Source organism: Astyanax mexicanus, chromosome 12 (assembly GCF_023375975.1).
Source record: "Astyanax mexicanus isolate ESR-SI-001 chromosome 12, AstMex3_surface, whole genome shotgun sequence".
Taxonomy (NCBI): domain Eukaryota; kingdom Metazoa; phylum Chordata; class Actinopteri; order Characiformes; family Acestrorhamphidae; genus Astyanax; species Astyanax mexicanus.
In genome coordinates this window covers 40,868,046-40,890,522 of record NC_064419.1, presented here as the reverse complement: position 1 = coordinate 40,890,522, position 22,477 = coordinate 40,868,046, and the positions used below count along the sequence as shown (strand labels likewise).

At 37.4% G+C, this 22,477-nt stretch overlaps 1 protein-coding gene across 2 annotated transcripts in view; it reads right to left on the bottom strand.

The window, feature by feature from the left end:
- Positions 1–767: 767 nt before the first annotated feature.
- cpne5a (copine Va) overlaps positions 768–22,477 on the bottom strand; it is a 178,691-nt gene continuing 156,981 nt past the window's right edge. For both annotated transcript variants that reach the window (XM_049485537.1, XM_049485538.1), the window contains 5 exons: positions 20,892–21,019; positions 18,544–18,646; positions 8,263–8,320; positions 7,753–7,826; positions 768–1,583 (listed from right to left, as the gene is read on the bottom strand). In XM_049485537.1, the coding sequence (XP_049341494.1) occupies positions 1,392–1,583; positions 7,753–7,826; positions 8,263–8,320; positions 18,544–18,646; positions 20,892–21,019 (555 nt within the window). In that variant the 3' untranslated portion in view covers positions 768–1,391. The remainder of the gene's footprint in view (positions 1,584–7,752; positions 7,827–8,262; positions 8,321–18,543; positions 18,647–20,891; positions 21,020–22,477) is intronic.

The following is a 22,477-nucleotide window of genomic DNA, read 5'->3' as shown; positions in this document are numbered from 1 at the left end:
TGAGCAGTTTATATAATAAGACACTCCAGACTGCAAATTTAGTTTTGTATTGACGTTTTTTAACTTTTATAGTGTGTTTAATGTCTTATAATCCAGTCTGATTGATTGATGTCCCTGACAATTTAGTTCCCAGCTTCTATAAAAGTCTGCAATTAAGTCACTTCTTGTTTTGGTGCACAGTTTGGATCAATGCCTGTTGCTGTTTGTCATCTATTGAAGTGAAATAACTGGCTTATAGTGGGTGAAAATGCTGTTCAGAGGTGGTTAAAAAAAGAAAGAAAGAAAGGTGTAGGAACTGGATCTGATCAGGACATCCCTAATATAATAGAATAAAAACAAGAAATCTGGATTCAAACTTGCATTTCTTGCATATTCTTCTTTTGGGTGCCAAATGGTCCAGCGGTCTAAAGCGGTGCCACTATAATCGAGAAATCGCTGGTTCGAATCCTGTGGCTTGCCATCAGCTGCCGGAGCCCTGAGAGAGCAAAATTGGCCTGCCTTGCTCTCTTTGGGTGTGTAGATGGCTCCCTTTCCCCTCATCTTTTAACAAAGGGTGATGTCGATCAGCACAAGGCTGCATCTGTGAGCTGATGTATCGGAGCCGAGTCGCTGCAACCGGAACCAACCCTCCTTGTGTTGCGCCATCACTAGTGATGAGGGGTTATGCAGCTAAGTAGCAGCTAAATTGGGAGAAAATGCAATTTTTTTTTTAGATAAAATAAAAAAAGAACATTATAGGTTATAGATTATTCTATGACCAATAAACCTTTTAGGTCCTTAACTTTTAAGAGTGTACAATTACAATCCAATCCCTTGACATTTCAATGTTCTAATTACACCTTTTCCTCGTCGTTCGTTACCAATCCCACTGGTTTGTTAGGCATGCAGCTGCTGCCTGAGACTCACCAGACTCATCATTACTGTTTTCCAAACCCTCCCTTATGCTACTCTAATGTGAGATCAAAAAAAAAATGGAAAGAAGGAGGAAAAAAAAGGAATGAGGCTTATTACACATACATCTGTAATAAGCCTCTGTGTTTCGGTGGCACAGATCCAGGTCCAAATCTGAGGAATAAAACTGCCGAGTCTTATTCAAAGCAGACAAGCGCTATATACCGACCGCGTACGAGGTGAACAGAATTCACCGGCTGTCCTAAAAAGTCACCACTGGATCAAATGGGGATAACTCAACTGGAGTCTGCAGGACTGGTTATCAAACAATCCCCAAAGGGAGGAATCAGGGCCGCCCTCGCCTGTCTCCAACCCAGTAAACCCCACTGGAGTCTGGAGTGAATTTGTTAGAGAAAGGGCAAATCCAGACGGAGAGAAAGAAAGCCTGAAGCCTGTAGTCACGGCCCGAGTCGTTCTCTCTGGATCAGGCCTGTGTAAACTCATATGGCGGACGTTGGGCTCAGGCCAGCCTCCGGGCTGCACTCCGGTGGAGACTGGTTGGGTTTGATGCCTCGGGATTTCATGTATAAGATTAACTGGTCAGGGATCTCCGCCAGGACGTCCTTGGCCAGACGAGCCATGCTCAGAACGTGGTTCCCCGTCCGGTCCATGTAGTCCCGGAATGGCACAAACTATTGACACAAAAATAATATTAATAATATTCAGAAAAATTTTAACATTTTATCAGCGGTGCGCAGTGAGGCCAGAGAAGGTGTGGCAATAGGTGCATGTAAATCATTACATATTTTTTAATCAGAAAATATATTTTATAGTTATTGTAAATTGTAAGCACATAATTTATAAATTAACTTAAATAAAAAACTGCAACTAATTCAAAGCATTAGTCTGTGTTTTTCAGTTGCTACAGAACTGTCAGATCTGACTGACATGCTTTTTTAAAATGGCTTCAGTCCCTGTGTCTGCGTGACCCTTCTACTGATTTTGTGAAGGGTGTAGTAATAAGTGTATAAGCAAAGTCGTAGGACAATCTAACCAATCAGATTCATGATTTTCACTGCAGGGGCGGGGCCATGACTGTCTAACCACTTTTCTGCAGCGTTCTGATGAAGGGGCTTCGCATTGGTTAGTCGTAAAACGGAGCTCATGCTGGATTAGTTCAATAGTTAGTAGCTAACTATCATGGAATTGCATAGGTAAATGAGACAGATATTGTGTCATATTATATTACAAAAAGCCTTTTTAAAAGGCTGTACTTCAATGTGAAACTAATTCACAATTATAGGCCGCCTGACTGGTGAGTTTTTGTGTGTACTTAATGTTTTGGCTGCCCTGGTGTACTGTAGGCATAGAAATTAGTGAGCTTTGTTGAATGGCTGTGCTTGCATTAATTGTTGTGGTGTATTTTATATGGTACTTTTGTCGTTTCTAGCTGTGTTCGTGGGCTGCTAATGTGTATTAAGTTCATGTAACTAAGTCAATTCAGAGAATATGTAGGACTCTTTTTGATGTACTACAGCAGACAATCTCCCAGACCTGGAATTGAACCCCAGTCTCCCACATGATGTGGTAGCTGACTTACAGGGTGTGGTGTTATCCACTACACCACACCAAACACACACTGAAATACCAATACTAACAAGTAAGGGGAGAGCAGTATACCAGCTAACATTTTTTTGATTATTACAGACAAACACTTCTTAATCAATAATTTCCATGATTTTTTCATGACTGTCATGAATTTTCATGACCATAGGATCTTTAAAACATTTTTAAAACCAAAAATCAACTAAAACTACAACCAAAATTGATTTTAGCAGGCCTTAAAATAATCTGAAAAAATGTTGACACACAATCTTTAATAATAAAACGAGTGTCAGATACTGAGTAGTGTAGGGCTAAATTACTGAATTAACTCCACAGCATCACACCAAACACAGCCAAAATAGCAATACTGAAGTCATGGGAAAGCAGTATACCAGCTAACAATTTTTGATTAGTACAGGGTTCATACACGTCCTAACCAATACATTTCCATGATTTTTGCCATGACATTTCCATGCCTTCAAGGCAAATTCTCATGACCATAGGATCTTTAAAAAAATTTTAAAACCAAAAATCAACTAAAACTATATATATACTGATTATAATCAGCCTAAAACTAATTAAAAAAATACTCACACAATGTTTAATAATAAAATGAGTGTCAGATCCTGAGAGCTCAATAGTGTAGGGGTAAATAACTGAATGAACTCTGAGCTGACGTATTTGTAGACCAAATTTCCATGACTTTTCCTAAAGTTTTTGGGTATTTTTATTTTTTTTTTAACTTATCCAGGCCAGGATATTGCTATTGCTATTTTCAAATTCCATGACTTTTCCCTGTTAGTAAAACATTTTCTGAATGTTACAGTTAACATTCTTAGAATGTTTAATCTGCGATCTGTTTTCTGGGTGTTTTTTTTTTTTTTATTTTAAAACATTCTGGTAACATCACTGCAAAGTCTAGTTTAATTAAACTAGCTGAAAATGTTACGGTATGTAAACAAAAACTTTCTAATAAGTAATTGTGATGCAAACTATTACTATGTCACATGTTTTATAAGAACATTGCTTAAACATTATTAGCATTAGCATTACAGGCAAACATTCCCGAAACGTCGAAGTGTTTCCAAAACGTTGCTGAACTTTCTTATAACATGTTCTGTTAGCTGGGATCTACATTGATGAACAAGAAGTGTTACCTCAGGGAACAGCTTGGGAATGCCCACACCTGTATAAGTTGTAAGGTGTTATCTTGTAGCTTGAGGTTGGTTTAAACACTGGCCAATGTGATCATGACAAGGCAACATGAATTATCATGCAGGTACATGGCAAAAGTCATGGGACACAATACTATTTCTGTGTCCCATGAAATTTGGCATGTCATTGTAGAAGACACATGTACAGATGCTGAATAAAATGGCTACATTATATGATTATTACACAATATGATTATTAGCCTTTATGATTAGTTTTTGTTTACTTAAGCAGTGATCTAGAAGTACTTACAGTATCCATATTTAAAGCAGCAGTCCCTAAAATTGTTTTTATTTGTTATTAAAAGCAGTAGTAGTCCTTTATTCAAGAATTTCCCCCCGGGGATCAATAAAGTATCTATCTATCTATCTATCTATCTATCTATCTATCTATCTATCTATCTATCTATCTATCTATCTATCTATCTATCTATCTATCTATCTATCTATCTATCTATCTATCTATCTATCTATCTATCTATCTATCTATCTTATTCACTGTGTTTCAAAAAAGAGTGGCCTGGTAGGTTCAATGTGCAATTACATATTTCCACCAGAGAGGTCTCCAAATCCCCAAATCCACAAAAATTACGCACTGTCCCTTTAACAGCACAATGCACTCTAACCTGATGTATCGTGACCTAATAGTAACCTAATAGTAATATACCAGCACACTTCCCACCTGTAACATGAATAATACATATACTCTACACTATAATATATATACCAAATACTATATAATAAGGACAAACACAAGGAGAATGTAATTATATTAGAGTATCATATGTTGTATATGGTATTTTGACTGGTAAAAGCATCTGTCTATTCCTGCACTCTTTCCACACACACACACACACACACACACATACACACTAAAGTCTTCAGCATGTTATTCAAGATGTGCCACAGAATGTAGGGCAGCAACAGAAACACTGGGAGAAGATTCTGTGCACATCCATCTTCATCCTGAATGTTTTATTTAAAGGACTGGAGAGGTCCACCATTCTCTGACCGTTCCTTATTATCATTTCTTCTGCTTTAGGAAAGATACATTTAATGCTCTGTATTTATATATTTATAATATACAGTTGTGGTCAAAAGTTTACATACACTTGTAAAAAAACATAATGTTATGGCTGTCTTGAGTTTTCAATAAGTTCTACAACTCTTATTTTTCTGTGATAGAGTGATCGGAACACATACATGTTTGTCACAAAAAACAGTCATAAAATTTGGTTCTTTCATAAATTTATTATGGGTCTGCTGAAAATGTCACCAAATCTGCTGGGTCAAAAATATACATACAGCAACATTAGTATTTGGTTACATGTCCCTTGGCCATTTTCACGGCAACTAGGCGCTTTTGTTAGCCATCCACAAGCTCCTGGCAAGCTTCAGGTCGAATGTTTGACCACTCTTCTTGACAGAATTGGTGCAGTTCAGCTAAATGTGATGGTTTTCTTGCATGAACCCGTTTCTTTAGCACTGTCCACATGTTCTCAATGGGGTTTAAGTCAGGACTTTGGGAAGGCCATTCTAAAACCTTAATTCTAGCCTGGTTTAGCCATTCCTTTACCACTTTTGATGTGTGTTTTGGGTCATTGTCTTGTTGGAACACCCAACTGCGCCCAAGACCCAACCTTCGGGCTGATGGTTTTAAGTTTTCCTGCAGAATTTGGAGGTAATCCTCCTTCTTCATTATCCCATTTACTTTCTGCAAAGAACCAGTTCCACTGGCAGCAAAACATCCCCAGAGCATAATACTACCACCACCATGCTTGACAGTAGGCATGGTGTTCCTGGGATTAAAGGCCTCACCTTTTCTCCTCCAAACATATTGCTGGGTGTTGTGGCCAAACAGCTCAATTTGTGTTTCGTCTGACCAGAGAACTTTCCTCCAGAAGGTTTTATCTTTGTCCATGTGATCAGCAGCATCTTCAGCCGAGTCTTAAGGTGCCTTTTCTGGAGCAAGGGCTTCTTTCTTGCACGGCAGCCTCTCAGTCCATGGCGATGTAAAACACGCTTGACTGTGGAGACTGACACCTGTGTTCCATCAGCTTCCAAATCCTTGCAGACCTGCTTCTTGGTGATTCTTGGTTGACTCTTGACCATCCTGACCAATCTCCTCTCGGCAGCATGTGATAGCTTGCGTTTTCTTCCTGATCGTGGCAGTGACACAACTGTTCCATGCACTTTATACTTGCGTATAATTGTCTGCACAGTTGCTCTTGGGACCTGTAGCTGCTTTGAAATGGCTCCAAGTGACTTCCCTGACTTGTTCAAGTCAATAATTCGCTTTTTCAGATCCACACCAGTTCCTTTGACTTTCCCATTGTAGCTTTTGTAGCTGAGTCTAATCACTGGGTCAAATGAGCCCTATTTAAATGGGCTCATGAGAAGTCAACAGCTGTAGTCAATCAGAATCACTTACAAGAAGTGAAGAGGCCATGACATGAAGCTAATTTGATTGACACAACTCGCTACATCACCAAAATTGACAAATTTTGTTGCTGTATGTATATTTTTGACCCAGCAGATTTGGTGACATTTTCAGCAGACCCATAATAAATTTATGAAAGAACCAAATTTTATGACTGTTTTTTGTGACAAACATGTATGTGTTCCGATCACTCTATCACAGAAAAATAAGAGTTGTAGAACTTATTGAAAACTCAAGACAGCCATAACATTATGTTTTTTACAAGTGTATGTAAACTTTTGACCACAACTGTATAACATTTCCAAGTGATCAAGTCTTCAACTTAAATTTTAAAGAAACATTTAAATGCAAGACAATCCAAGAATAGATAGACTTTTAGATAGGAAATAGGATAGATAGGACATTTTAACTGCAAATAATTAAAAATATACAGTATTGTGCAAAAGTTTTAGGCACCTGTGGGAATTTCAGTAAAGAATAAGTGTCTTATCTGGGCAGTAAGTGTTTATTAGCTCAGTAAAACACATTTCAGCATTACAATAAATACAAACAGCAATTTTATAAAAAGCAGAGCAGCTTTTACAGCCCTGTTTTCCTTAAACATCTCCTAATCTCTCCTCATAATCTGAGTTTAATAGAGTTATTTCTAGTTCTCATCATATTAATCAACACCTGGTTTGGTAAATGGGTAAATGTGGTAAATCAGGTGAGCTGCTGATGGAACTGAAGATAATATACACATGCTGGCTGAGAAGCATCCAGGAGAAATCTAGAACCACACTTTGTTCTTCAGCTTGGCTCACAGGATATAGCAATATATAATACAATATAAATTAATTGTTGCGTTTTACTGTATGTATGTTTCTTTGCATCTGTTTAAATCATATGTGGTGTTTTTTTCAGGTAAAAGAGATAAATGGATTAGTGTAATTTGCTTATATAGTATTTACATAGTATTTACAGTATATGTGCAGCATAAAATATATACATACTTTATAAATCATATATTTGTCTACATATATATATATATATATATATATATATATAGAGAGAGAGAGAGAGACATATGTATAAATATATATAAAGGTAATTACGACTGCCACACTGATTGGTTAATTGTACATGATGCCCAAAACACACCCATGATTAATTAAGGGAATTAGTACATGATTTTTGCGCATTTCGAGCTGCGCAAGACATATTTCTTGCGCCCTCACAATACGCACGATCCGCAATTAACCAGTGTGCTATAGATATGCTAAAGATTTGACCCTATGGATCAAGGAATGTTAAATACCTTCACTTAACCTTCTGACACCCACTAACAGACCACACTCCAACTATGATAATTCACATTGCCTTGCCATGAGCACATTGGCCAGTGTTCAACCTCACCAACTTACAAGATAACACAGGTGTGGGTGATCCCAAGCTCTCCCCTGATTTCTAAGCACTTCTGAGCAATTTGCACATTAGTATCTCATGATTTTAAGCATGTCAGTAATTGTATTACATTCTTTTAAATAACTCTTCATTTAGATGACCATTAAAAGCACATTCTAGTCTAATTTAGACAATACAGTAGAAACAATGTCAGAAATCTACCTGGACAATGTCTCTTTCGGCCAGCTTCCCTCTGGACGATATTCTGATGTCATCACCGTCCAGCTCCACCATAGCTGAGAAGATAAGATAATATGTCATCATCCCTTTGGCCACTATAAACTAAATCTTCCACCAATCGCATTCATGACATGCACATCATCTCCTCTGCTGGAACGTAATGAAAGTTCCTACGTGAGCGCGGTGGGCAGATGGTCTTACACGCTCATTACGTTCAACAGCTGTGAACCCAGTGCAAAATCCAGCAGGTTGACATCTGCTTATCTGCTTATTAGCCAAAACCCCCCAAAACCTCCCCAATTAGCTGATCTCTAACCTAAAAAAAATGCTCTTTATTTGGCTCCAATTTCGAGAACTCATTTAGTGATCAAGAGAGAGGATCTTAATGTTACGTGGATTTGCTGAATTTAGCTCGAGCAGTACTCCAATAATGCAGAAACAGACTGAAACAATCAATATTTGAGCAAAGTAAACACAAACTTGGTGTCTTACCATCAAATTCAGCTTGTCCGACTCCAACAATGATGATTGACATGGGTAGCTTTGCTGCCTGTGAGGCAAAATAACAGAAAAACACAGAAAAAAAAGTCAAAAGTCAAGCTTAAAATCCATTCACACCATAGTAACACGTTTTGATTTGAAGGACTTAAGGTATTATTCTGAAATAAAACAAATTGACTTATATATGACCTGCCCACAAATTGGATAATCTGTAGAAACAGTGGTTAGGGTGTATAAACTCTAAAGAACATAGAATTGAAAAAAAAAATAATAATAAATTAAATCAAAGGAGAATCACATTTATGTCACAATATTTACTTTGCATGCATCTGAAAAAAGTGTTTTTTTATTATATATATTTTTTATTTAACACCTAATTCTGAAGCCTAATTAACCGAACCCTGGTCATATAATCTCCCCCTATTGCTAGCAATGCTCCCAATACTACAATGCTATAAGTTATGAGGGGAGGAAGGTAATATAAAGGCCAATAGCAGCAGAGCAAGCAGCTAGATTCAAGATTCAAACCAGCGATCCTCAGATCAAAGCAGCAGCACCAACACCACAGTGAACAGTGCAGTTGGTGGGAATGATTGTGACCGGCAGTGTCTGGCCAGAATTGTCCTTGGCAATTAGTGACTAAAATCAAAAAGATTTTAGTCATTGTTTGTTAGGCTTGTCCTACCAACAAACCAGTGCAGAGCAGTGCAAGATCAATGATACATTTCCTGCCCTCCTGTCTCCACATCAAATCATTATACTACACTTCCCATAATCCAACACAATCTACATTTGTGAACTTTTTACTTTGCATGTTCTACATCACCTGAATACTAATTTGTTTCAGCTGTAACTAATTCCTCAGCTGTGTATAAATGCTTGTAAACATCCCCTTGTTCTCTGCGAAGTATTGCCAACCATTACGGTACCTCTGCATACTGAGTTTTGTCTAGTTTATCTCAGTCTGTTTTTTTATCTTGGTCTTGGTTTTGTTATTTTGTTTGATTAGCACATTGGTTTAGTCTTTTAGTGTTTTTACCGTTGCTCTGCTTACTGGTTACATCTCTGCTTTTACCATGTTGCTTTATGGTTGCATTTGTATTGCTCATCTTTAAAAATACTTAATACGTTAAGTTACGTTATCCTTCACTTATTATATGCAAGCACCTGGTCTGTCTATCAAGTATTACAGGTCAGTGTCAGAGTATAAAATGCTGCAGATATGATCGGGACATCGCTTGTTCGAATCCTGGTCATGCAGCTTGCCATCAGCTGCCGGAGCCTTGAGAGAGTGCAATTAAGAGACTTTCTCTCTCTCTGGGTGGGTAGATTGAACTCTTTCCCTGTCATCACTCCTAGGGTGATGTCGATCACCACAAGGCTGCGTCTGTGAGCTGATGTATCGGAACCGAGTTGCTGTGCCTTCCTCCGAGTGCGCTGTGATGCTACTCGGTAATATATCGGAGTAGGCATGTGCTAGTCTTCACCCTCCTTGTGCTGTGGCATCACTAGTGACGGGGGATATACAGCTGAATATCAGCTGAATGGGTGTTATAATTGGTGTAGCTGTTCCAAATTGGGAGAAAATAGGAAAAAAATAAATAAATAAAATAAATCCATTATTTATCTCCTTAACTTCTATGCATGGAACTGAGAAAGTGAACAAAACACACTACAATCTCTTCTCTCTTCACTCTTTTATTTACCAAAGAAAATAAAAAAACACACACATATCTGATTTGCGATGCTGCTGAAATGCGTGGGGGACAAAACTTGAGGCCTAATAAGCGCATCTCTCTTCTCAAAACTAAAAATATGTATCTGTAGCTCTCTGTGTCACTACAGTGATTTGGCGAGTCATGTATTATTCAGTCGGTGTCTGTACGCTGTATCTAAACCCGATGTGATGCTTAACAGCCGCGACAGCTTCCCCATTAAAACCAAGCAAAAGTGTGTGTGTCACTCCTCCACTAACTAAGAGACAAAACTTTCCAGTGACTCAGAGAAAACCAAGACTGTGGTCTGAAAGATATTAGGAGGCTGAAGAATAAATATCAGTGTTTTCCCAAAGGGACATCTCGCAGGACAAACTAACACTTACTGAATAAAACATGGTCCTAGTTTGATGAGCCAAAAGCGTAAAAATCACATAAAACATATAAGACTACGGAAAGGACTGGATCTGGTTCAGGCCTTTAATTAATGATTTTCTCATAGAAACATAAAAATGCACTGTTTTACTACCAAAAATCAAATATGATACAGTTGAAAACTAACTTTATTTTAGTGATTTCTTTAAGACTTTTAGATAATTTAGTGATTATATAGATGTATTTCACACAGAGTAATCTATTTTAAGTGTTTATTTCTTTAATTGTTGATTACTGATTGTGGCTTACAACTAATAAATACCCAAAAATCAGTGTCTGATCAAATTTGAATACTATATAAGGCCAATTATTACTTTTGGCAGTGAGGGCAGCTGTGCCAAGTCCTGCTGAAAAATGAAATCCGCATCTCCATAAAAGTTGTCAGCAGAGAGAAGCATGAAGTGCTGTAAGATTTTTTAGACTTTTAGACCAAAACACAGTGGATCAACACCTGCAGATGACAGACATGTCTCTCCAAACCATCACTGATCATCAGTAAATTTTACATTTTATTTGTAAATCAAGGAACCAGAGTCTGGAGGAAGAGTAGAGAGACACACAGACCAAGCTGCTTGAGGACTAGTATAAAGTTTCACCAATCAATGATGGTTTGGAGAGACATGTCATCTGCTTTATGTTATTTTAGCTTAATTTATTAAATAAATAGAGGTTAATCTGATGAAGCACCGCTCTGGTATTGATCTCCTGGTATTCTTGCTAGGCTAAAAGCTAATCTCAGGTGAGGTTATTCAGGAGATCACCGTAAAAAGAGATTAAAAATGTCACACATAGGGTTGGGGGAATATGGGACATGCAAAAATGTATCTGTAAATGAACATTTTTATGTTCATGTTTATGTATATCAAATATACTTAATAAAAGACACATTAATTCTATGGCCCCTCAAAATAGAACAGGGTGAGACCTTTTCAGCAATAAAAATCACAATCAAAGCACACACACACACACAAACACACACACACTCACACACATTAGCCACCCCCTTTACCCATAATGATAACTTCAACTACAGTTGTCTGGATACATAATCAAGCCTTTCCAACAGTTTAAAACATTAATTAATGCTGCTGAAAGTCTGTCTATAATCACTTTTAGCTCTGCTTTAAGCAATGGAGCAAATGATTCAAGAGTTACAGGGGTTGGACAATGAAACTGAAACACCTGGTTTTAGACCACAAGAATTTATTGTGGTGATGGACAGTTCTGGTGGAGTTGAGGTGCATATTCAATTCTGTCGTGATTTGTTCAGCCGTGGTTTTATGTTTTTTGGATACAATCTGGGTTAGCACCCGAACATCCCTTTCAGACAGCTTCCTCTTACAGTGTCCACAGTTAATCCTGTTGGATGTGGTTCATCCTTCTTGGTGGTATGCTGACATTACCCTGGATACCGTGGCTCTTGATGCATCACAAAGACTTGTTGTCTTGGTCACAGATGCTCCAGCAAGACGTGCACCAACAATTTGTCCTCTTTTGAACTCTGGTAAGTCACCCATAATGTTGTGTGCATTGCAATATTTTGAGCAAAACTGTGCTCTTACCCTGCTAATTGAACCTTCACACTCTGCTCTTACTGGTGCAATAATGTGCAATTAATAAAGATTAAGATTAACCACCAGGCTGCTCTAATTTAGCCATGAAACCTCCCACACTAAAATGACAGGTGTTTCAGTTTCATTGTCCAACCAAGTACATAAGATCAGCAATTAACGCAGTGATGACACAGAGACAATACACATCAAAAACTACGATGCATGAGAAGATCTGAAGATGCTACATAAAACATCCACCAAATTCCAGTGCAGGAATAATTCAGATACAGTCTCCAAAATAGCTGACAAAAATAAAAAATAAAAAACACACATATGAGGATGAAATTAGGTCAGCGTTCTTCATAAAGCTCTCAGGAGACACAGCCAGTCACACAGTGAAGAAAACAGAGTTTGGAAAATTAATACACACACACACACACACACACGTACATGTAAATCAGAACCTTTTACAGCTCCTGCTACCAGAAATCAGCCGCCCTCATTCCACCATCTCTCTTTTTTATGGTAGCAAGAGACAAATGCATTTACATACATTTACAGCCGGAGTACAGAGAGCTTTAAAACACAATAAATCAAACTCAATCTTAATATCAATATATATCAGTATAAACCTCAATCTAAACCACTGATTTACATGACATATCAGAGTAAACCACATCCTACTACTCAATCATAATAATCATTATAAAACCATATTCACTGAAAAACATTTCATTCATTTTATGAGTAAATATACTCAGACTACTTGTGTTGTCCATTTATTATGTGGTTAAAATATATGTGCAATATAATGTGTTTTTGTTTCCACAGCATAGTTATGTACAGTTGAAACAAACTATATGTAACAATAATATTTTAATAAATAAAATAAATATTTTTTTAAATATTTAATCTAAATAAACACATTATTATTATTATTATGAAATATATAGAGAAATGTTAACTGTTACTAAACTGTATTTTTTTTATGTTTTATTTTTTTGCTGTTTTTGTAATGGGCACCAATTAACTGTTTTCTGTTTGTTTGTTGGCCAATCAACTTATCCCTGATAAAAAAAGCAAATTAAAAAATAAAACAAAATAGGGTTTTGTACATCTTTGGTTGTTGGTGTTTTTTTGTTTGGAGGCGGAGTTTGAGAAAGAGGTGTCTTTAGTTTTTTGATCTGGGAGGTGGGTTTTGCCCAGTCTTTAAGATTTTTTTTTATTTAACCATCGCAATATTTCATTTGCTACTGATTGTCCACCCAGTTATCTCCGGATCGAAAGTAATTTTTGATATCAGGGACATCACAACTTTCAAGTTGAAGAATGTTGAACATTGAATGTTTGGCAATAAATAACATCAATTTAACTGAATATTTCTGATATTGTCTCCATATTTAGCTGAGCTACGGGCTCCAACTGTCAACCCTGGATAGTTAAGATCATTTTAGAAAATCAAAATGTCTCTTTAAAACAGAACAAGGTCATGATAAATCAAAATGTTTGCAACTCTAGATCAATCTTGTTTTCTTCACTTGTTTGCACATTTTTGACAACACAGTTCAGCACAATACAAAAGTAAGAACAAAAAATATAATGCATAAGAGTCAGCTTTACATTAAAGTTAGCAGATACAGCCTGTGGTGAATTCAATAGTAAAATATAAACAGTGAACATATGTTCCTGTATTTTGATTCACAAGGATGATTAATAAAAGAAATCAATCAATCAATAAATAAATAAATAAATAAATAAATAACATGAAAAACAAAAGGTCACAACTGTCTACAACATTGAAAAGTGCAACAACAACAAAAAAAAAACTATTTAATTTTGCTCACGTTACCTCAGGATACCTCCCCCTACACTACTCTACCTCACTCTGTATTACCCTACCTTGCGCTACCTGACTCTACCTCACTCTAACTTTTTTCTACCTCACTCCGTGTGACACTACCTCACACTGTCTCTACCTATCTTGCTCTACATCACTTTACCTCACTCTACCTCATTCTGCCCTGCTCTGCCTCACTCTACCTTGCTCTACCTTACTGTACCTTGCTCTGCCTCAGTCTACCTCACTAACTTGCTTTACCTCAGTCTACCTTGCATTCCCTTGCACTACCTCACTCTACCTTGCACTACTATACTCTACCTCATTCTACCTTACACTACCTCACTCTACCTCACTCTACCTTGCACTACTATACTCTACCTCATTCTACCTTACACTACCTCACTCTACCTTGCACTAATTTGCTCTACCTCACTCTACCTTGCACTACTATACTCTACCTCATTCTACCTTACACTACCTCACTGTACCTTACACTACTTTGCTCTACCTCACTCTACCTTACACTACTTTGCTCTACCTCACACTACTATACTCTACTTCACTCTACCTTGCACTCCCTTGCACTACCTCACTCTACCTTACTCTACCTCACTGTACCTTGCACTACTTTGCTCTACCTCACTTTACCTTGCACTAATTTGCTCTACCTCATTCTACATTGCACTCCCTTGCACTACTTTACTCTACCTTGCTCTACTATACTTTACCTCATTCTACCTTACACTACCTCACTTTACCTCACTGTACCTTACACTACTTTGCTCTACCTCACACTACTATACTCTACTTCACTCTACCTTGCACTCCCTTGCACTACCTCACTCTACCTTACTCTGCCTCACTGTACCTTGCACTACTTTGCTCTACCTCACTTTACCTTGCACTAATTTGCTCTACCTCATTCTACCTTGCACTCCCTTGCACTACTTTACTCTACCTTGCTCTACTATACTTTACCTCATTCTACCTTACACTACCTCACTTTACCTCACTCTACCTTACACTACTTTGCTCTACCTCACACTACTATACTCTACTTCACTCTACCTTGCACTCCCTTGCACTACTATACTCTACCTCATTCTACCTTACACTACCTCACTTTACCTCACTCCACCTTACACTACTATACTCTACCTCACTCTACCTTACACTACCATGTTCTACCTTACTCTACCTAAGTCTACCTTACTAACTTGCTCTACCTCATTCTGCCTCCAGCCCAGTTATGTCATGTGAGCACAGTCTGTAATGTTTTACTTTGCGGTTATTCTCAATGTTATTGCAGCTCTTTTGATTGTGATAACACTAAAAAAGGTTTCCAGGTGGATCCAGATCTGGAAATTTCTTCACGTGATCTGTGAAGTTCTTACTGTGACTGTTTCAGATTAATACATGTGCTGTTAAACACCTTATACATAATAATAGCAAACATTATTCACACAGATGCAGGGTAATGCGTCTGAATCCAGTAAATGTTTAATGTTCCTGACCCACACGGCTTAATCTGTATTAATGGTTCCACTCTTATAAATTCAGTACAGAAGTTTGTGTGTTTTTAAGTGCAGGGTGATAAATCAGCGGCTGGTGCGGGCTCTCTGATGCGCGTTGTGGGTGGGGAAAGTAGAGCGAGGCAGCGGCGAGGGAGGAAGAGAGGGAGGGAGAGAGGGAGGGAGACGGCAGTGTTTGGGTATTGCTACTGGCACAAATGAATTAGAGTGCAGTCACCGACTGTCACCTGGGCCTGTCAGGTCAGGAAATCCTACTGCATAATTTAAACAGCAGCTGGCTGGAGACACACAGAGAGAGCTTCATATGGTAAAAGTGCTGGATTTAATCTATTCAACATGAAAAGAGAGGCGGCAGAGACGGGGGAGAATTCAGCTCTCAGCGCTCAGCGCGTGATCTCTCTTCCGTGGGGACTTATTTATATTTATTTCCAAAATTTTGAAAAGTGCATGAACCTGTTCATCAGACAGAGGCCCTCACCTGAATACAGATCAGTCTGTCGTCTGTGTTACACTCCTTTTTTCACCTGGAATAAAATATTGTTCTAGTAATGTATGTTAAACAATACAAATTTTAATGATCTTTTTATATTTGCACTACTGTTATATACTATTTATACTGTCATCCCATCTCAATCACCATCAATATTGCACTATTGTCTTCCGTCTTACGCATGTTTATTGTGTCTTGTTGTATTGTACATATAGTGTCTCCCACTCTTTTATATTATATATCTATTTCTTTTTTTTTACTTATATTTATATATCTATTTCTCCCCCACACCACTGCACCTTGTTTCTGTCTCATGTATGTCTATTGTGTCCCTGCTGTATTGTACTCATAGTGTCTCCCATTCTCCTTTATTATATCTATTATCTGTACTTGCTGTAAAATTGGGAAGGAGAGTAACGTAATTTCAATTCTCTGTATGTCCTGTACTTATGCAGTATTGACAATAGAACTACTTGACTTGACTTTTAGAAATATTGATTTAGAAAATATTACTAATATGATGCATGTATGTAACTCTTAGAAAACTATATTATTAACCTACCTAGTTCTTCCTCCCTAACCCCCCCCCCCCCATTTCCCCTTAAATAATTAATTTATTTTATTTTAATTATTATTTTTTTATTATTATTATTTTTAATTTATTATTATTATTATTATTATTATTATTATTATTATTATTATTTTTGTTGTTATTACCGTTAGTCTTTTTTTTTTTGTTGCTGTTTTTATTTTGTTTTTTCACTTAATTAATGCAATCATTATTTAAAATGTGTTTTTTTTTTCTTTTAATATTTACTCAGGTTGATATTATATTAGGTTATTATTCCCACTCTTAAATCATTATGACTTCTAAGGCTTAAACAAGCTTAATACAATTCAACAATTACAACTTTTCCTACTGCATGTGCAGCTTTAGAAAAAAATAAGAGACCACTTAATGATGATGTTTTTCCCTGATTCTTTGATATCAAACTGAAAACCTCTGGAATATAATCAAGAGGACCAAGATGGAGATCACAAGCCATCAAACCAAGCTGAACTAACTAACTAAATAAAGTTATCCAAAAGCAGTGTGTAAGACTGGTGGAGGAGAACAAGCCAAGACGCATGAAAACGCATGTTGTCCGTAGTTTATAGAATAAAACAACAATGTTCATTTTATTCAAACATAAACCTATAAATAGCAAAATCAGAGAAACTGATTCAGAAACTGGAGTGGTCTTTTAATTTTTTTCCAGAGCTTTAGATACTGAAGATGCAGCCAGAAAGCTAATTCCCATTACAGACGTTTCTCACAGAGATCCTCCCGAAGTGAAGAGACAGAGCAGCAGACAAGATCTTAAAAGGAAGGTGTGGCTGTTCTAATGGTTTGACTAACAGTCGCAAATTCCCTTTAAATCCAGTCTGCTGGGTAACTGATGCCGAGGCGACGTTCCTCTCGCTTCCGGACGAGCCGCTGAAACTGGGACTGGGAGACAGACTTCACTCGGCTTAGAGAAGCTCATGCCTAAAGGAATGTTGTTACAATATGATGCAACAAAGCCAGACAAAGCGACACCTACAGTATCTGCAGAGGAACAGGGAGACCAAAGTAGAAGCAGAAGAAAACACAGTGTGTTTGTGGTACATGAGAGAGAGAGCGAGAGAGAGAGACAGGAAAAGACATGAAAAACAAAAAAACAGGTAAATGTGGCCCAAATCCGATCATTTACATCATAGGCTCTATCGTAAATCATGCGTAAAGTGATTCACAATGTTTTTTGCTATCTTACACTCTGAACATCCCTTTCAGACAGCTTCCTCTTTCAGCGTCCACAGTTAATCCTGTTGGATGTGGTTGGTCCTTCTTGGTGGTATGTTGACATTACCCTGGATACCGTGGCTCTTGATGCATCACAAAGACTTGCTGTCTTGGTCACAGATGCGGCAGCAAGACGTGCACCGACAATTTGTCCTCTTTTGAACTCTGGTTTGTCACCCATAATGTTGTGTGCATTGAAATATTTTGAGCAAAACTGTGCTCTTACCCTGCTAATTGAACCTTCACGCCACCAGGCTGGTCGAATTTAGCCATGAAACCTCCCACACTAAAATGACAGGTGTTTCAGATCCATTGTCTAACCCATGTATATCAGATATTAGTCACATTAAAAAGATAGTGTGACATTTTTTTGATTTTGGGATACGTTTACCTACTTTGTAAAATCCAAATCTGATTACATAAAGCAATTAAGGTAAATTAGGATGGATCTTTCTGTTTCAATATTATTAAAGGGGTTTTGTTACAAGAGTTCAGTGTTTCCAATGAAATAACCAAATTTTTAACCTTTAAATAAAGAACACAAATCAAAGAAGTGGGCGTGGCTAAATAACGTGTCAGTTTTACAGAAAGCTCAAATGAATTCTTGTTCATAAGACCATCTGTCAGACACTGGAACTCCCTCATTTCTCTTATAATTCTGTAAAGGTTGAAACCGAAACTTCACGTGAAACATGAAGATGTTTTCTGAATGTGTGTCAATATTATTATTACACAGCGTAAACTGTTCAACTGTTCAGACAGATGTTCAAACAGCCTAAAATAAATTTTCCAAATTCTTAAACGAATTTGGGCCACTTTTACCTGCTGTGTGGACGTTGACCTAGAGAAACAATAACGGTAACCCAGAGCTGAACTGGTACTCACGTTGACGATGGCCTCTTTGGTCTGAGCCATGTCCGATATCACTCCGTCTGTGATGATGAGGAGCACGAAGTACTGAGAGCCGTCCTGCACTGCTGCTGCGTAGCTGTTGAACACGATAACACAGAAAAACAAACACATTTACCCCTTTTTGTACCCAAAGTTACACATTTTTAGCCTAGGTATTCAAGTTGCTCGTTGTTTGTCTGCTGACAGCTTTTATGGAGATGCAGATTTCATTTTCCAGCAGGACTTGGCACACTTGAATTTTACATTCGTTACATTTGATTTTCCATCAAACCATCATTTCAACATTTGGATCAAACAAAAATGACTATAAAAAAACAAACCACATCAATCACAGTTTTTTTTTTTACTCGAATGCAATGCACACATTTTTCCTTTAGATGTCTATTGATCTCTGGACTTTAATCATCACCTGAATCCTCTCTTTGTGATGTAAATGAAGTGAGATGACGTGAGCTCAGACTGCAGATGGAAGCTCTCTGACGTGTGGAAGCTGCTGCGGTGACTGCATGTGGCTCATTTGGTTAATAGCTTAAGTCATCATGCTTGTCACTGGTTCCTGGAGGCTGAAGCTAACACAGGGAAGAGTGCAACTCCAGGAGAAATGCAGCAGCTATCATTAGAAAGTATAAAGACCTTCAGGAAATGGACAGTGGGCTCACTCAGGTCCCATGGGGTCAAATCTCCTGCGTCTTGTCAAGGTCTGGCGCATCACGACGGCACGGCTGGGCTAATTAACAGCTAGAGGAGAGGGTCAGTGCACTTCTCTTCAGTTTGCTGGACAAGGCATTTATTCTTCATTAGCTGACAGCCCATAACGAGTGTCAGCCATCACTGACGCCTCCGTTTCCCCTGCCTCTGTGCTCTGTGTGCAAATACATCTATTAATTATTGTCCTGTTATTACTCCTGTTATTGTTTATATGTTTGGTTAGCAGCAATACTAAATTGCAGCAGAAACTGATGTACATAATTTTATCATCATATCATACATAAATATCATATCAAGTAATTTTAAAATATTTAGCTGTATCCTGTTACAACATGTAGTTATTTGTTTGTTTCTGATCCACAAATCTAACTAATTTAAGTAACTCATGCACACTTCAAGAGAGTGGTCTCAAAGAGCAGTGCTTTACAATTCTTTTCTTGCACATTTTTAGCATTTTGGTAGCCTCCCTGTTTTAACACTGATTTGCAAATCAATGTTTCAACCCTGAATATTCACTGATTATTGTTCTGATTGATGCAAATATTTTTTCTCATATTATTTAATTTCATTTTACTTTCAATTTATCTAACACTGATTCTTATATTTACATTTAAATACCAATTTTAAAAGCTTAGTCCCAGAAAGAAGAAAATATGTGTTTACTGCAATTGCTAGGGTGTTCCCTCTCCCCAGTTACTGATTGTTTTCACTTGGCATATCCAATATAAATACCCCTCAGTTTGCTCTTTTCCCTTCCTTCTACAAGACATTTCCTATGTTTATTGCCTTCAGTTACTGACTTATTTTTTTTGCCTTGCCCTCTCAATTGTTTATTTCTGTTGCTGCTCGATTTTTGTATTTTTTACTACTCTTCTGTCTTTAACCATTCTCTGTTGGATTTACCGTGTATGACCCTATGTTTTTGCCTGACTACGCTCTGGTATGTTGTTTATATTTGATACCATATTGTTATTGACCCTGCCTGTCCCCAACTACTCCTGTAAGCCTAGAGCAGGGGGCGGCAGTCCAGATGTGGGCCGCAAGCATGAACAACATCTGGCCATTATAGGTTGTTTGTATTATAATGAACGGTAATGAAAAAAAAATTAAATGCTTCTCTGGTGAGCTTTTGTTTACATTTCTCCCCCCATGTCTCTCTGTCGCGCTCAGCGTGACTTTAGTTTCCACTCGTTTTTCCCGGACATGTCCAAATTCACTAGCCGGAGCAGCAGTAATTCATTGGACAGCAACCCTGACACGGGCTCGATCCTGCGTGAGGATTGGTGTTTTTATTTATTCATTTATTTCCTTTCTTTTTGGGTTTACCGGCTTTGAGATCAACTGTTCTGCAATTGGGTTCAACAACCCTCTGGGCTGGAGAGCTATCAGTCTGTAGCTGACACTCACACTACTAGCATAGTCCTGGGGTTGTTTGAATAGTGGTATAGTATCGGTTACTTGAAAAAAAATATTATAACTGTATATTTTGCATGGTGTCTCGTAGACCTAGTAGAGGATCTCTAATGAAACAGAAAACAGTGAAATAAAATGATTATCAGTCATAAACTGTAATAAACGTATTGTTAACGTTGTATAGATGTCTTTTAACTCACCTGGCCACGTGATTGACGACGGGGGCGAAGTTTGTAGGTCCATAAAGCTGAACCGTCTTAAGGCTCTGGTGGTACGCATCTAGAATGCCCTCCATGCCGTTGCAGTACGGGTTATCCACGTTGCCATTCTAAAACCAAATCCAAAAGAGAACCATCAACACAGTAAACATTAGGTAAAGACTAATTAAAGCACTGCTGGAGGTGAATTAGCTTTACCAGACAAGGGCCAATAATATCATCTCTTAAGGATCTGACTGGCAATTTGATATTTGTATGCAATCTGTGTATAATGTGTGATTTCCCAGATTCAAGCTGCAATAAAACCATAGCCAGGCTGCCGATGAGAGGTTTACACTACAGGAGCGACAATTACATTAACAACAACAACAATATGCCTGAAGGCTATTTCTGTCATCAGGTTTGTTTGGTTTATTTATATTAACATATTGTTAATTTGAACAGCACTGCTAATCCCAACTCCTAATGAAGAAGCTCCTGCCTCAGCTAATTACATAAAACGATTTAGCCCAGAGTTTTTCTGGTAATTGACTGGTAAGAACTGGTATGAACACTGCATCAGTAATCAAATCAGAATGACAGAAACTCTCTAGGTATAACTCATTAGGCTTGAAAAAAGCTTGTGTTACATGTCAGTAATAAATACGAATTATGCGTAAAGCATAGAATATTTTGCGCCAAATAATATTTGGTAGAAAATAGCAAAAAGCACTAAAAATCCAAATGATTTATACTAAACATTAGTATAAATTAGGCTCACAATTGCCGAAATTATTAGAAATAAAAGATTCAGCATCATTTTAGCATCATAGCATTAGTTTGCTCAGTTCCACATGAAATATATGAGCTGTACAGGGCTAGGATAGTAACATTAGCTAAGCTAAAGTAGATTTAGCATTTCTTTGTTTACCAACGGACATGTGACTTAAGTAGCACTACTGAGGAAAATTAGGAAACTGTAAAATACATAAACATATACAGCTCTGGAAAAAAAAGAGACCACTTAAAAATGACAAGTTTCTTTGATTTTACCAAATTAAAAAAAAACTCTAAAACATAGTCAAGAGGAAGAGTGAGGATCACAGGCCATCAAACCAAACTGAACTGCTTAAATATATTTTGCACCAGGAGTAAAGGCATAAAGTTATTCAAAAGCAGTGTGTAAGACGGGTGGAGGAGAACATGTGCAAGATGCATGAAAACTGTGATTAAAAAACAGGGTTATTCCACCAAATATTGATTTCTGATCTCTTCAAACTTTATGAATATCAACTTGTTTTCTTTGCATCTTTTTTTGTTATTTCAGTCATTTCTCATTTTCTCCAAATAAATGCTCTAAATGACAATACTTGTATTAGAAATTTAGAAGAAATGTTGCCCATAGTTTATAGAATAAAACAAAAATGTTCATTTTATTCAAACATAAACCTATAAATAGCAAAATCAGAGATTGCACTGCCAAGGTAGCTAAAAAGTTAAACATATGACTAGGAAAGCAATGCTGAGGTAAATATATGACTACACTTGCAGTACAATACAATAAACTACAATGAGACTACTATAAATCA